Consider the following 17,515-nt stretch of genomic DNA (forward strand, 5'->3'; position numbering starts at 1 on the left):
TGCTGGGCTCTGACGATCCTTCCGCCTCAGCCTTCCAAGTAGCTGGAACTACAGGCACGCTACCACGCCCGGCTAATTTTTGATTTATTATAGAGATGAGGTCTCGCCTAGTTGCCCAGGTGGGTCTCGAACCCTCGGGCTCAGGCAGTCCACTCACCTCGGCCTCCTAAAGCGCTGGGATTACAGACTGAGCCACTGAGGCTGGCCAAGCTAGTATCTTGATATTCTGGTTGCCCCTCAAGTGTCTCTTAAAATCAACCATTATGCCATATGCTTATTTGTTGTGTTTTTTATTTTGTGATTTGTCTGTTCATGTTGATTTCCTTTTAATTTTGGGAGATTTTTACTGTATTAACTCTTTTCATACTTGACTCTTGTTTTCTGACTTAATGTAGTATTTTTCATTGTATAGAAGTTGGTTTTTGTTGCAACTGAATTTATAAAACTTTTCCTTTGCTGTTTTCCTACATTGCATCAAAATAAGAAAGAGCTAACAAATATAGAATTATATTTTTAGCTTTTTAAAATTATATTTTACAATATTTTTCAAAGTTAGTGAACAAGGCATGTACATTTTAGAAATTTTGGAATATACACAAAGTTTTAAATAATGAAAACATTCATTATTCTACCATTTTAAGTGTCTTTTTTCCAGTATTTTCTCCTTCTTACATGTATTTTTTCTGAATTTTAATGTATTTACAGTTTTGTAATCTACTTTTATTTTCTAAAAGTATACTGATTGAATTTTCACGTATCAGTAAATCTCTTTGAAAATAAATAATTTTTTGAAAATCTATCTGGAGTTTATTTTGGGATGAACCCAATTGCTCTCTGTTTATCCCTAAACCAGAGATTAAACAATCCCCACTTCCCAGGTTGGTCCACGATACCTATTTTGTCTTTCTAGACATTTTTTTCTGGCATTGGTCTGTTTCTAGGCTCTCTGTTCTGCTCACAGACCCAGAGCATTGCACTGTAATAGGCTCTTCTCTTTTCTGAGCCCTCAGGGCTTCCTGGGTTGAGTCACAGGCCAGGCCTGTGGTAACACCTATCTGTTAATGTTTAACCCTGCCTATGCTGGAAAGCAGCTCTCATTTCTCTCTCTGTCTCTCTTTCTTTCTCTCCCTTTGCAGATGCTTTTTGATCATCCTGAGAAAAATGAGCCTTGGCCTCCAGACAAGCGAACTTCCTCCCTCCCATGGAAAATAGTGCTAGTTTCTGAGGACCTGGAGGGTCTGCGGCCCCAAGATTAGCCAGAAGCAGGTAAGGACCATCTCGAGGCATGGGCTAGCAAAAGGGTACATTTAGGAATAAAATTTGCAGCCCAGTGTGGTGGCTCATGCCTGTAATCTCAGCATTTTGGGAGGCTGAGGCAGGAGGGTCACCTGAAGTCAGGAGATCAAAACCAGCCTGAGCAACAGAGTGAGACTCTTATCTTGTCTGGAGCTTATGAAGTCTGCTCTTATTATCTCACAGGATTATAGTGGGACTTTAAAACCTGATTAATGTGAAAGGGGTCTCAGAGTGGTAACACAGTGCTCCCCGGGGATGGCAGACTAAAACCTGATTAATGTGAAAGGGGTCTCAGAGTGGTAACACAGTGCTCCCCGGGGATGGCAGACGCAGGGCTGATGGTGGAGGTCGCTTGTATGTGATCGTCAGGCAGATCCAGTTGCTTCTCTAGGGACCCTGATTATGAGTCCTGTTTTGTCAAGACTGATTTTCAACAGCCTCTTATCACAGATGCCTTTTAGTGGGGAGATCGTGAACTTTTAGAGTCAGACAAACCTGTGTGGGAATTCTGGTTCTAGCACTGTTTAGCTATAGACCTTAGAGAAATCCTGTGACCTTGCTAAGCCCCAGTTTCTTCATTTCTAAAACAGGGTTGTCAATATCTATACCATAGGGTTATGGTAGAGATTTAATGAGATATTGCAGGTAAAGTACCAACCAAGTAGTAGCACTCCTTCAATGCTACTTTCCTTCTCTAGTTCTTTCCTCAGCGGCCATATGGTCATGCCATAGCTGTGTTAGGTGTCTGGAAATTGAATTCCTTCGTTTTCTGATAATACAATACATCTCCCACCTCCTGTTCGTGATCATATGTCTGAATTCTTCTTCCTCTGTGTATATTACATCACTTCCAAAATTTCAGCAATCAAGATAGTAGCTCATTATCCCCAGAGTCACTGGTTCCTAAGGTCTGGCATAGTAGGAAGTTACTACTTTGGTTGGTACTGCCAGTGTATTCCAAGAATAGCGTGGATATCCATTTATGAAAGAGACTCAGAAGAAGAGCATGCTGCTCAGGCTGATGAGCCATGACCAAGGCTCTACTCTGCCACCTTCCACAGTCCCACATTACCTTCACATGACCCTTGTCCTGAGGGACTGCTTTACTGTCTTTGTTCATTATCCCTCCTGTGCCATTTTGCTTACCAAGTTCAAAGCTAATTGACACCATCCCCTTGTTTGGTCCTCCAAACACTTGTGAATCAGATAGAGCAGAGATAATTATCCTACAAAAACTTAGGAGCAGAAATTTTAAGTGATCTGCCCAAGATCACCAAGAATAAGGATAAGAACCCAGGTTTCGTGTACACCTAGTCCAGAACTCCAACTGCCTTATCCCCGCTATCCTTAGGAGTGGCTCCATCGGAAAGGACTTCATACCCCTGGTGGATTTGCAAAACCCCAGAGCAATTGTTTTGATTCGTTGTAGAAAATAAACCTAGTGATTGAGGAAAGAATGTAACATTTTCCAAAAGATACAGACATTGTTTGAGTTCAAAGTGCCTTCGGTTTCCATTCTGTTGCACAATAAACCGAGAAACTTTCTAAGAAAACAAAGTATTTACCCAGATATAAAAGGGACCATTGAATCTCTATTTGTTTAGTGAAATCCATTCTCCAGAACTTTTCAGCGGTTCTGTGCATGGTGTAGTGAAAAGGACAAGGACTGTGGAATCAAGTGCCTCAGTGCAACTATTTCCTCAGTTCTATGATCTTGGGCATTTCCCTTCACCTCTGAGAGCCTGAGTTGCTATCAAAATGGAGGTTATAGCAACTTCATGGCTAGTGATGGTCAGGGCTTCTCTGCACAGCTCAGGTCATGTACTTCATATTAGATTATAATATGCATGGTGCCCCTGGAGTTGTGCCTCACGGTGGCTCTTGTTATGGTGAAATTAAATGAAGGAGCATCTTGTGTGGTTGATGAATTTTTGTTTTCATTTCTTTACTGGGCTACATTTCTGCTATCTTACCAGGATTTCCTATCCTCTATCATGAGGCGAGTCAGCTTCCTGTCTCAATAGTGCTCTTCTTGAAAGACACTGCACAAAATTGAATATTGTGTTGTGAAGTTCATCCTTGATCTTCTCATGAAGGAGTTTAACATCACAGCCCTTAGAGAGATGCATCACAAATATTTGGCATCCTCTATAGTGAGAAGTCTTTTTCTGGCTATTTTAGAAGGAGGCTGAGCCACTTAGGATTTTAGAGCATTTGGGTTCTATGATGTAGACCAGTCTGCCTACTCTTCCTTTTTATTCTATTTTTTTCAAGAATACGTGTCTTCATTTAATAGATGGTGCAAGGCTCTAGGAACCAAGCAATTTGCAAGATGTAGTTTCTGACTTAAAAACCTCAGAGTACAGTCAGAGAGATAGACCAAGGCAACCCCAAACTAAGATTCAGGGCATACAAAGTAACGGTGGAAGGACTATTAAGTGTTCATGGTTCAGAGAGGAAAAAGGAAGAGTCTGAGGGAATGCCCTCTACTTCCAAAACCCAAAATGAGGCTGAATTTTGTTGAGAGTTGCTTAAGATTGTGTGGCTGGTGGGAGGTAGACCAGGGCTGGAATTCAAGTCCCCTCACTCAAAATCCATGACTCAGCCTATTGCCCCACCTCATGCCACTTTGGGATTTTCTTTACATCATTTTTTTCCCTTGTCACACTTTTTTAAGGCTTGTTTTTCTGCTCAGACTGAAGTGGCTTCCCTGAACACATCTTCATTATGATTCACACCAACCTGAAGAAGAAATTCAGCTGCTGTGTCCTGGCCTTTCTCCTGTTTGCCATCATCTGTGTGTGGAAGGAAAAGAAGAAAGGGAGTTACTATGAGTCCCTTAAGTTGCAAACCAAGGAATTCCAGGTGTTGAAGAGTCTGGGGAAACAGGCCTTGGGGTCTGATTCCCAGTCTGCATCCTCAAGCAGCACCCAGGACCCTCACAGGGGCAGCCAGGTCCTCAGCAGTCCCAAGGGTCCCGCCAAGGCCAAACCAGAGTTCTCCTTCCAAGTGTGGAACAAGGACAGCTCTTCAAAAAACCTTATCCCCAGGCTGCAAAAGATCTGGAAAAATTATCTAAATATGAACAAGTACAAAGTGTCCTACAAGGGGCCAGGGCCAGGTATCAAGTTCAGTGCAGAGGCTCTGCGTTGCCACCTCAGGGACCACGTGAACGTGTCTATGGTAGAGGCCACAGATTTTCCCTTCAATACCTCTGAATGGGCGGGTTACCTGCCCAAAGAGAACATTAGGACCAAGGCTGGACCTTGGGGCAGGTGTGCTGTTGTCTCGTCAGCAGGATCTCTGAAGTCTTCCCAACTGGGTCGAGAAATAGGTATGTTCTAAAGCATTAAGGGTTAAGATTGTTCTCTGAATAGTCAGTGCTCATTGGGACTGACTGGGCATTTGATGGAACTTGAGATGAGTGGCCCAGATGTGACTTGGTGGACCAGTGGAGTGGGCCCAGGACAGGGTCTTTCTCAGGTGCCACAGGAGCAGCTGAACAATTGGAAATCCAGGCTCCTGGCCTCTTTTTCAATTAGAATAACTATATATTTTTTCTTTTTTTAGTTGACATGTAGTAATTGTCCATATTTATGGGGTACAGAGTGATGTTTTGATACATGCATTCAATGTGTAATGATCAAACGAGGGTAATTAGGATATTCATCACTTCAGACATTTATTGTTTCTCTGTATTGGGAACAGAATAGTTTTATTTTTATATGTTTTAAATATTGGTGTTCTAGGGAAGATTTCATTTGAAAAGAGAGTTCCACTGGTACCAAAAAGTAAACATGTACAATTGACCTTTGAGGTTGCTTGAAGCACAGATCTCTACTTCATTTTCAGGTTCTGAAATGCTGTTATTTTACCCAATTAATGGAGAACCCTTTTTGCCTCCACTACCTGAGTAATTTTCAGCTTTTCTCTTTGAAAAGAATGAGTTAGGACAGGAATTCTTAACTTGAGAACTGTGAACCAACTTTAGGGTGTTTCGACTTTCTAAAATTGCTTGTAAAAATATATTTGGGCTAGGTATGTATAATGTAGGTATAAGTGTGTCTGTGCATTTTTCCAGAGAGGGAGTTCATACGTTGCAGTTGATTTTCAGAGGGATTTGTGACCTGAAAAAGGTTTAAGAGTCACTGATCAAAATATATTAATCTGCTTTTCTTGAAACCCTTCAAGATAGAAAGGCTATCCATATTTGAAAGCCCATATAACAGAGAGCTATGGATTTACTTAAGGCCCCTTATTTCCCTTATTTTGAGAGAATGTGTTTTCCATTATCATGAAATGAATCAGCTAAAGAAAGCAAAACACAGGAAACCTTGCTCTTTGGTCAGGCTGGAGGTATTGGAGCAGGTGAGGTCATATGTCTCCTTTTTTTATTTCCTTCATATGACTGCCAGGAAAAATGGTCTGAAACCAAGCACGAGCTCTCAAAGAAGAAAAGTAGGCTCAAATTAGATTCTCTAGAGCAGAAAGAAGTGGTGAGATCACAGTTTCTACCTTCGCAAATAGACAGTCCTTTCTAATAAAAGCTGCCAAGATGGCTAACCCCACCCCAACGTTTGCTTTTACCTCTTTGATTTCTTTTTGACTTTGTTTTCTGGAAACTAAATATAACTGGTTTCTGTTCATCCATAATGGAACTAAATTTCTTTCTCTTCCAAATTTTCTGCAGAAAGGTAATGTTTAGGATATCCCAGGTGTTAGCTGATCCTTCTTCTTCATGTCAAATTATCATTGTGTGCCTGGTTGAAATTGTGTTGAAATTTGAGTCAGGGCCTGATACCTCAGTGAATTGGAAATACAGTGTTATTGTTATGCACTCCTTAAAAGTTTGGAGTGATTTAAGTAAACATGGATAGAAATAATACTTTTCTGTACACTGCAGTTACAACTTCAAATAAATATTTCTGTGGAAGAATTTGATCTTGAGGTACAATAAAAAATTGCATGGTAGACTTCAAATGTTCTGTCTTTTATAGTGTATATTCTCTGGGCATTTAGTCTAACAGATATTCTGAGACATTCATTCATTTATTCTTTTATTCATTCATGGGTTCATCAGCAATACAAAATAGGAGCCTAGAATACAAAGGGAAAGGGAAGGGGAAGGCCATTTGTGGGAGCCCCAGGGTTCCAGGCAGCATGCCAGGTCTGTAGAATTCCCATTGGATCCGGAATGTGTTGAGCCTGTTCCCAAATATGGAACACATCAGATGATTTCAAGTTGTTTGCTCCTACAAATAGTACTGCGAACAGGGTTTTTGTACAGATAATTTAAGCAACTACTACTGCCCTTAAGTGGGGCAAATATTCTCCCAAATGGGGCTAGAAGACCCAAATAAGAGAAATTTTGTGACTGTTTTTTATGTCCCTTGCAAGATTGTTTATCAGAGACAGTGTAGTAATATACTATGCCTCCAGCAGTCCCACAAACCAGACGTTGGTGGGCTCAGTAATTTTCAATTTTTTTGATAGTTTACTTATGCATGATAAGTATTTTAGATTTGTTAAAATTTTCATTTCAAGCAATAGCATATTTTCAAAACACTATCACCAATAGGAGTGATGCCTATTATGCACTTACTGTGTGCCTAACCTGCCTTGCTCTTTTAACCCTCCCAGTAGTCCTGTGAGATTGGCAAGATTACTGGTTTCATTTTGCTGATGGAGCTAACTGTGGAGGCTCAAGAGGTTACATAACTGGTTAGTAGCAGACTGGGGTTTTAAAGCAGTTCATCTGTCTCAGACCCTCACTTCTGCTCTTGTGCCACATAATGATTGTGACTTCATGATAAAATCTGGTATGAGTAAACTTTTGTCAGGTTAAAAAAAAAATCCCTTGGTAGTCTTCCCTGTGTAGCTATCTATGCAGCTGGATATTTGATTCTGGAGAAGGATTGGGTCTGGAGATGAGATTGAGGCGTCATTTGTATTAAGGTGACGTGATGGTTGTAATCCAGAGAAGAGGGCCAATTAAAAAACTTAGAAAAATGTTTACATTTAAAAGTCAAGGAAAGAACAGGGACAAGAAGAAAAATTTAGAAGGACTAGAGAGAGAGACTGTTGTGTACCATACAGTGGAAGCAAAGGAGAGTAGAGTTGGGGGATAGTGCCTGTTGGCATCAGAGCTTGCAGAGGTGAGACACATTCTCGGGCAAAATATAGACTGAGAAAGCACCCTTGGACTGAGTAGCTTGAAAACCATGATCGTTTATACTGGGGTAAGCAAACATTTCTTGCAAAGGGCCAGATAGTCAATATTTTTGGCACCGAGGGCCATATAGTGTCTGTCACAACTTCTCATTTGTGCTGTTGTAGTACAAAAGCAACCATAGACTAATAAATGAATGGGCCTGACCATGTGCCAATAATATTTTATTTACAAAATGAGGGATGCACCAGGTTTGGCTGCAGGCCAGTTTTCTAACCCTGTTCTGTAGTATATCTATTTGTCCCAACCAGAATCAGAATGTAGACTTCCATAAATGATTATAGGATTTATTAAACTGTCTTGAAAAATATAAAAATGTTTGGTGATGAATTGTGATAAAATTTCTTTCGTTATAATTTCTAGCTCTTTAGAGTTAACCATAACCCAGAGGCAGTGGATTTTGATGTGTTTATGAATTTACTAGCTTGAGCTGCTGCTGTTGAATTTTCTAGGCATGTAATTGTATCATCTGCATATAGTGATGCATTTATTTCTTCCTTTTCTAATTTGCATCTTTTTCTGAGCTCTAGTTCTAAGCAAAAAGATGTATGGCCCCTGCAACCTTCCCCCTTGTCAGTCTTGTTTGCTGGGATCTTGGTAGTTGTGGATTTCTCTTGGTGATTTCCTAGAGATCTATTTGAACTGGAAGCTTCTTTGACTTTCAGTTAGCAAGGGATGATTTGACAGAAATGATCCTATCCCCTTTATGTGCCCAAGTAAGAGCCTTGTTTTAAATTTTTCTTCTTTTTAAGAAATTGATACAAAATAATTATAAATATTTATGGGGTACATGTGATATTTAATACTTGCATCCAATTTGTGATGTTCAAATCAGAATAATTAGGATGTTCATTGCCTCAAGAAAGTATATATGTGTATATATATATATAATATATTTGTATATATATCCAAATTCAAACTTTATACCCACATCTCTGTAGTCCTGCATGATCTGTTCCTACCAACCTTTTTTAAACTGCATCTTTTTCTTCCCCTCACTTGTCTGCAGCCTAGTCCTTACCCTCATTGGGGTTTTGACACTTGCTGCATCCTCTAGCTGGAATGGAATTCAATGGGCCCTTCTCATGCCTGGGTGCCAGCTCTGAGGCATTACCTGAATCATCACTCTACCGAAGGGAGATTTCCTCAGAGTCTGTCATACAATTCGATGTATTTGTGCCATAGTATTAGTTACAATCTGTAATTATATTATATATAGGCTCTTGTACTTATTTATTGTCCTTCTCTGTGCAGTAGAATATTAAGATCCCTATGGGCGAGCACCTTGTCTTTCTTGCTCACAACCCTTGTCTCCAGTGCCTAGAACTGTGCCTAGCAGAGTAGGTGCTCAGTGTTTGTTGAATGAGCAAAATGATTCGCCATTCTTATGGTCACTATCAAGGACCTATCCTAAGCCATCTGTGCTGGATGTTCTCCATTTGCCCCTCCAAATCTACCCTCTATCCTTTTCCATCTGACTCTGTTCCTTGAGAAACTGAAATCTTTGGCTGGGTCATCTGGTATTCCTTGCCCTCTGGCTTTATTTGGGACAGATCAGGAGAAGCACTGGCATAGAGCTGAGAGGGAGAGTGAGATTGGGCACCTGTTTTCCCAGGTATCCCCCTGCAGAGTAACCTCAAACTGTGTTTTTCCTTTGACTGAAGGTCTCAGCCCCTGTCACATGGCCTTCTTGGACTTGGACCTACTCTCTCCCTTTTACCTTCAGACCTATGAGATCCAAAGAAAGAAGGGGAAAGAGGTTGGGATCTTGATTTCCTCTGCCTACTTCTTACTGGCTGAACATTGGCAGCAGCTGTGCTTGTCTCCTAAAGGCCACAGCTCCTGACAGGTGGCTCTCCTCAGCTCAGGGTGTCTATTCCTCTTGCTATAGTAGATCTGGGGGTAGTAATGACTCCCTTCAGTAGCAACCCTGGGGTATTAGTCTATTTCATGTTGATTTCCTTAAACTGTACCCACACCTTTGTAAATAGTCCTTTTATGAGACTCTCAATTACTCCATTTGAGCTTTGCATCTCTTTTCTGCTAGGATTCTTACCAATAATGTATTCATCTGTGAAATGGGAAGGTTGACTAAGTAAAGTTTGTGATGAATCTGCATTTCTCACATAATTACCACTGATTACTTTTAAAACAAGTGACTGATTCTGTTGTGGGGTGGCTGAAGACCCATTGGTGGTGATCAGGTTCTTGGTGTCACATACAAAGAATTGGACGAGACACCAAGAGCCTGAAAGAGAGCAAAAGCAAAAAGTAGTTTATTTAGCAAAGGTGACAGGCGACAGTACACTCCTAAGAAAAGACAGGAATGGGCTCAAGCTGAAGAGACACTCAAGAGTTGTCGTGTCAAACAAAACTGGGTCCTTTTATATTTTTTTTGGTGGGAAGGTGGACTCTGATTTTTACAAAGCTTGCAAAAAGAAAACATTTTAACTAATGTTTCTGGGGTCAAATGTACTTCCTGGGGATGGGGTAATATTTCAGGTTATTGCACATGTGTCTGCCTGCCATCCTATAATTTCAACCGTATGTGTGAGATGCAGTTCATATGTACTAGCCTTAACTAGCTCTTTTGCATAGATGGGGTATAGAGAGTTCCAGGAGGTCCCTTGTGCATATATGCCAGACCAGGGATATCTCCTTTATAGGTTTTATGGTTCTTCTTATCTTGTTTCAGGAGGGGATGTTGCTTATGTTCCATCCTGAGAGGTTGATTCATGTTTCAGTTTTGGGAGGGAATATTGCCTATGTTTTGTCATTGGGGGTTGATTAATATTTCTGTTTCATGACTTCTTTCCTGTTTCCACAGCTTCTTGTCTGTTGAGATTCACCTCTCATGCTCCACCCTATCTCCTGCCTCAATTCTGATGGAAATTGTTGCAATTCTGTGTTGTGTAAAGATTTACTAAGTGCAGTTCAGTATATCTGCTCTGTAAGCTGATAAAAGTTTGAACTATGCACATCTCATGGAAAAAACCATTCTGATGAAATCTTGCCCTAGGGCTGAGGGCAGGGTTATGTTGTTTTTATGAATGAGGTTTCTAGATTCCTGAGGTTTAGTACATATATTGGAATTGTAAGAAAGAGGCAGGCTTTCATCCTTTAACTCTGTGGGCATCTTCTTTCTAAATCATCTTGTATGGAGTTAGAGGTCCTTACTGTCTCCCAATCCTATTTCTATGACCCAAAATAAACCAACTTGGAGGGAAATAGAACAAGAAAGGATTGAGCTGACCTTCAGCTCTGGTGTGGATTTCAGTAGTGAACCCTAAGCTTGCTTGATCAAGTAAGGTTGGGATGAGCACTCATAGGATTATAGGGCTGGAATGGCTCTTAAAAGTCTTCAGTTTTCTTTCCCATCAGATTAGTCAATGTTGGGTAGAGAAATGTTTCCAAGTCTCAAATAACTTCAAGGGCAAGAAGCTAGAGCCCAGGAAATAATTAGGTTTTCTTGAGATGATCTGTTTGATCTCAACTGGATTTAGTGTATTCTTTCCGATAATGTGCTTTTTAAAAAAAAAAGAAAAGAAAAAAGGAAACATGGAGTTCAGTTTATCCCTTTGACCTCCTGTTCCATTTCTGCCACACAAGGTTTGTGACCCATCCATGGGCCTCAGGTTTCTAAATGGAACAATTGGAGTTGTCTTGGATGCCATAGCGAATCCATTCCATTTGCTGAGCACTGTGTGCTTTTCAGAGTGCAATGGAGGTACTTTGCACTTGCGGGACTAGACTGAACATGTGGTAGAGATAGAAATATGACATCCTGGTGATACCAAGAGAATATCTGGTGTGCTGCTTTGATAGCTGAAGTAGCAATTCCACTATAAGTAGCACAGTGGCCTTGCTCACTTTTAGGCTGTGCCTAGGCACACTGGTTTCAGGAATGTCACAGTATGGACCACTTAACTCTTGCAGTGTCTGGCAGACAGGCGGCCATTTCTGTCTATGAGCTTTACCTGAGCACCATACAACATTGTAATTTCCCCCTGTGTATTATGATGGGATAAAGATTGGGAACCATTATTCCCTTGCCTCCTCTTATTCCTCCAGCTTTCACTCCTTCCTGTCTTTCTCTCTTTCTGCATATTGCCAGTGCTCATCACCTCTTCTCTGTTTCTTTGTGGTTTATAGATGATCATGATGCAGTCCTAAGGTTTAATGGGGCACCCACAGCCAACTTCCAACAAGATGTGGGCACAAAAACCACCATCCGCCTGATGAACTCTCAGGTAAAGTTTCTTCTGTGCAGATATGGAGTGAGAGAAGGACCACGGTGTGAGCTCTGAAGAAGAATATATCCACTAGGGGCACATCAAACTGCCAGCTAATTAAGTCCCTTGACCTTGCTGAGTCCCAGATTTTTCTTTTTCTTTTTTTTTTAACTTTTAATTTTTTAATTTTAAAAATATGGGGTACAATGCATGGTTAGGTATATAAATGTTCATTATGCTGGTATCCTTGTTGATGAGGTGTTTCCCTTCTTCCCCAGGCAGATTCCCACTACTGTCAATCCCACTTTCCTGCCCCCCTCCCAGCAGTTTCCAATCCTTTTCTTATAGTATTACGATAATTGTTCAAGGTCCGCTTATGAGTGATAACATGTGATACTCAGTTCTTTGTACAGTACTGTGATACATCACTTAGTATTATAGACTCTAAGGCCATCCAGGTTGCTATGAAGTTCATGATTTTGTTCTTCCTTATGGCTGCATAATATTCTATCATGTATATGTTCTACATTTTTTTAATCCAGTTCTCTTTTGATGGGCAGCATGATTGGTTCCATGTTCTTGCTGCTGTGAACAATGCTGTGATAAACATACATGTACAGGTATCTTTTTTATAGAATGATTTGTTCTTCTGGGTATATTCCCAGTAGGGAGATTGTGGAGTCGTATGGAAGGTCAATTTTTAGATCTTTTAGAAATCACCACACTGTTTTCCATGGAAGCTGTACTAGTTTACACTCCCACCAACAGTGTAGAAGTGTTCCCTTTTCGCTGCTTCCTCTCCAGTATTTCTTTGATGACTAGTGAGGCTGAACATTTTTTTCATGTACCACTTGACTGCTCGTATGTCTTCTTTTGAGGACTGTCTATTCATATCTTTTGCCCACTTTGTAATGGAGTCTCAGATTTTTCATTAGAAAAGAAGACAGTGATTCCTTAACCCAACCTGGTGATATGATTATTAACAAAAGAAAAAAGAAAACAACAGGTGGCTCATGCCTGTAATCCTAGCATTTGAGAGGCTGAGGTCAGGAATTTGAGACCAGCCTAGGTAACACTGTGAGACCATGTCTCTACAAAAAAAACCAAAAAATAGCCAGGTATGATGGCACATGCCTATAGTCCCAGCTACTTGGGAGGTTGAGGTGGAAGGATCACCTGAACCCAGGAGGTCAAGGCTGTGGTGAGCTGTGGTTGTGCCACTGCAATCCAGCCTAGGCAACAGAGTAAGACCTCAATTCAGGGGAAAAGAACAAAACATCAACAACACAAAACACAACATGTGGTATTAGTCTTCATTAATGGTGGTGTCTAGTGTCCACGAAAACAGAGTTCTGCTGTCCCTGTAGGGTTGTACGAGGAACAACAGAACAGAGAACTTCCAGGGGAGACTAAGGAGTGTTGTGAAAGGACAATGAAATAATACATGTGAAAGTGCTTTATAAACTAAAATGCTATACAAGTATGAAGACAGTGTCACCATATAACTATATATTATGACACCAGAATTCATGTATTACTTCATAAATTCCCCTAGATAATTAGTTTTCTGAAGTATTTTCAGGCACCACAGGCTGATTTCTCAATACTAATGGAAACTTGAGAGATATTTTTACCACAGAGTTCTATTAATAGATTTAATTAGTGGGAGCTATATTACACATACAGGGACAGCAAAACTTTGCTTTCCTGGGCACTAGATAAGGCTGCAAACCTATTCATCTTACTCACAACCACTCGTGTTGCCTTTTCCTGAGCAAACATTTTAGCCTTGGGTGTTTTTATGTCAATGTTTAGTGTCTATACACTTCCCTAGGATTTCTGGGCATGGGTTGAATCCTGGGACTGATCAGAATGAGCCTGTTCGGCACTGTTTCAGTAGAATGAGCATTTTTCCTCTCCTCTAGCAGGGCTCCACTTCTCTGTTTGTCTCCCTTTATTTCCTGACTTTCAAGAACTCATCAGCTAGGCAGAAGCTGCTTCCTGCACAGCCTTCTTTTCATCTGAGGACTACAACCTTACAAATTGTTCTTTGATAGGATAGAGATTGAGAAACTTAACTTCTTTGTAAGCAATCACCATCTTGTTTTTTGTTCTTCCTCTAATACCTTTCTCTCTCTCTCTCTCTCTCTCTCTCTCTCTCTGTGTGTGTGTGTGTGTGTGTGTGTGTGTGTGTTTAAGAGATTCACTCTCTGTTACTGTAGCATCTTCCAGTAGCTTCAAGGTGCCTCCAATGCCCGCCTGCTGTTCAGTTTTATATTTGGGGATTTGATATTACTTTTATTATTATTAGAAGAGGGAAGGCTGAAAGAAATGGATTGGTTAGCAAGAGACTCTCTGGAGCAAGTGATGCTTGATCTAGACTGAAAAATTGGGAGAATTTGAAGGAAGAGCAATAGGAAGTCGTTCCGAAAAAGTGAAATTGACAGGACAGAGATGCATAGGAAATAAGAGTGACATTCAAATATCACTGGTTAGGATGGAGGTGTAGGTGTGGAAGGATTTGCCTTGCCCTTTAGGAGATGAGGCTGGGCCCTCATGGCTGCTCATACTTTGGCAACTCTGGAAATTCAAACAGAGAAGTTAGCATTGACTTCATCCCTTTCCCTTCTCATGCCCCAGTCATATAAATCCCAGAGCTGGAGAGCACTTTAAGGAGCACAAACACCTAATCTCTACTTCTGTTTAAAATGCTACTGAAATATTCAGAAAGGCGGGCATGTGGCTAATACTTATAATCCCAGGTCTTTGGGAAGACAAGACAGGAGGATCACTTGAGGCTAGGAGTTTAACACCAGCCTGGGCAACCTAGCTAGATCTTGTTTCTACAGAGAATCAAAAAAATTAGCTGGGCGTCACGATGCACACCCGCAATCCCAGCTATTTGAGAGGCGGAGGAGGGAGGATCGCCTGAGTCCAGGAAGTCAAGGCTGTGGTGAGCCATGATTGTGCCACTGCATTCCAGCCTGGGTGTCAGAGTGAGACTCTGGTTCAAAACAAACAAATCTAGGAGAGATGTTTATTTGCCCTTAATTAATTAATTATTTAATTCAACAAATACATTCAGTATTGAGTAGAGTATGAAGTCAGTACATAGATGACTGCAGTTAACCTGCTTGGGTTAACTAGCTAGGTTCATTTCAAGTCACTTATCTCTAAACAGAGGTGAATAATAGTATTTTTCTTACAAGGTTGTTGTGATATATAAATGAGAAAAATCTATGTAAAGCACTTAGAAGAGTACTTGACACAAATATCAATAAATATTATCTACTCTTACTATTTATATGTGTAGCCACTGGTTGAGGGGTGGGTAGTGGAGGGTACAATGCGGAGCAAAACAGACTCAACCTGTTCTCATGGTACAATCATATAATTATATAAAATAGCATAAAGCTACAATAGAGAACTAAAGAAGAGAGAGTCAAGATCCTTGGAGAACCCATAAAATGGAGATTTGAGCTATTCAGGGAGGTCAGGAAGGCTTTGTGGGAGAAGTAGGGGTAGACAATGAGAAGGATGGGATAAGAAGAGGCAACAGCATAGCTAAGGTCTTATGGGGAAGTAAACAGAGGAGTGGAAGGACTTAGAAACAGGTGGGTGCATATGGGGTGTGTGATCAGAGGCGAGACAGCAAGTAAGAAGAGGGCAACTCAGTGCTGCGCTGAGGAGTTTTCTCTGTGGCATGACCAGATTTGCATTTTGTGAATATCACTGGCTTTCATTTGATCAGAAGGGCTGTAGTAGGTAGAGCAATCCAGTTAGGAGGATCTTGCAGAATCTGGGTTAGTTAAAGAATATACACAAAAAGAATTGAAATGTTTCACTGCAAATACTCAACTAAACCCAAGAGAAGACAGTAATACAGGAAATGAGGGCTACAGAAGCTAAAATACATAAGGAAAACAAATAGCAAAATGACAGAAGTAAGTCCTTCCTTTTCAGCATCACTTTAAAAGTAAGTGGATTAAACTCCCTCATCAAAAGATAGAGATTGATAGAATGGATTATAAAACATGACCCAACTACAGTCATGATAACAACGTTTTGGTCAGTGATGAGCCACATATACAATGGCAGTTATAAAGAGCTGAAAAACTCTTATCATGGCCATTTTAATGGCATAGTGCAACATATTACCTTTTCTAAGTTTACATACACACAAATGTACTTATCATTGTGTTACAATTGCCTACGGTATTTAGTACAAGCTTAGTACAAGTTTGCTGTGCAAGTTTGTAGCTCAGGAGAAATAGGCTATACCACATAGCCTAGGTGTATAATAGGCTATACCATCTAGACTTGTGTAAGTATACTCTATGATGTTTCCATAATGACAAAATAATATAATGATGTATTTTTCATTGTTAAGTAATGTGTAATGGCATATGCTGACCATAAGAAACTTGCATTAGATTCAAAGATACAAATTGAAAGTAAAAGCTTGGAAAAGAATTTTTTATGCAAACTGTAATTTTAAAAACTGCAGGGGTGGCTATACTAATATCAGACAAAAAAAACTTTAAATAAAAAAAGGTTACAAGAAAAAAAGGACACTATATATTAATAAAAGGTTCACTACATCAAAAATAACAATTATAAACACTTTTGTACCTAATAAAAGTATCATCAAAATGTATGAAGCAAAGTCAGCAAAATAAAAGGGAGAAATCGACAGTTCCATGATAATAGTTGGAGATTTCAGTATTTCACTGTCAATAATGGGTAGAAAAGCCATACAGAAGATAAGGAAATAGAGGACTTGAACAACATAATAAACCAACTAGATCTAACAGATGTATATAGAATGTAACTCAACCACAATAGAATATATATTCTTCTCAAGTGTTCATGAGACATTTTCCAGGATAGATCATACAAGGTCTATCCTTAAGTTGTTTCAATAATTTTAAAAGACAGCATTCAAAGCATCTTCTCTGACCACAACACGATGAAGTTAGACATCGATAGCAGAAGGAAAACTGGAAAATTTACAAACTTTTGAAAATCAAGCAAAACACTCTTAAACAACCAATGGATCAAAGAAGAAATCATAAAGAAAATTTAAAAATGCTAAGAAATAAATGAAAACAAAAATATAATATACCAAAACTTATGGGACATAGTGAAAGCAATGCTAAAAGGGAAATTTATAATATATAGTTTATAATTTATAAAACATATAATTTTAAATGCTTATATTAAAAAACAAGAAACATTTTAGGGTCAGGTGCAGTGGTTCTTGCCTGTAATCCCAGCACTTTGGGAGGCTGAGGAAGGAGGATCACATGAGGATCACTTGCCAGCCTTAGTAACATAGCAAGACCCATTCCTACAAAAATTTTTTTTTTTAATAAGCTAAGCATGGTAGTGTGTGTCTCTAATCCTAGCTACTCAGGACACTGAGATGAGAAGATCTTTTGAGCCAAAAATTTTAAGGTTACAGTGCACTATGGCTGTGCTACTGCACTCCAGCCTGGATGACAAAGTGAGATCTTGTCTCTAAAAAACAAAAACAACAACAAAAACCAAACAAATTAAAAAAAAAAAAACAAGAAAGATCTCAAATTAAAAGTATAACTTTACGACTCAAAGAACAAGAAAAAGAACAAGTGAAACACAAAGCTAGTTAAAGGAAATAATTAAGATTAGGTTAGAAATAAACAAAATCGAAAAGAGACAAACAATAGAGAAAATCAGTGAAACCAAAAGTTGGTTCTTGGAAAAGGTCAATAAAATT

The 17,515-nt window shown here is 39.7% G+C and overlaps 1 protein-coding gene across 3 annotated transcripts in view; it reads left to right on the forward strand.

Annotated features, from left to right (window-relative positions):
- ST6GAL1 (ST6 beta-galactoside alpha-2,6-sialyltransferase 1) overlaps window positions 1-17,515 on the forward strand; it is a 130,571-nt gene that overhangs the window by 97,238 nt on the left and 15,818 nt on the right. The window contains exons 3-5 of one of the 3 annotated variants that reach the window (XM_021711516.1): window positions 1,137-1,266; window positions 3,974-4,630; window positions 11,678-11,775. In XM_021711516.1, the coding sequence (XP_021567191.1) occupies window positions 4,024-4,630; window positions 11,678-11,775 (705 nt within the window). In that variant the 5' untranslated portion in view covers window positions 1,137-1,266; window positions 3,974-4,023. Of the gene's footprint in view, window positions 1-1,136; window positions 1,267-3,973; window positions 4,631-5,074; window positions 5,210-11,677; window positions 11,776-17,515 lie in introns of those variants that run through there. The other 2 variants (XM_008056369.2, XM_021711517.1) reach the window with 2 other exon arrangements.

Source organism: Carlito syrichta, unplaced genomic scaffold (assembly GCF_000164805.1).
Source record: "Carlito syrichta isolate Samal-C Ts95f unplaced genomic scaffold, Tarsius_syrichta-2.0.1 Scaffold302333, whole genome shotgun sequence".
Taxonomy (NCBI): Eukaryota; Metazoa; Chordata; class Mammalia; order Primates; family Tarsiidae; genus Carlito; species Carlito syrichta.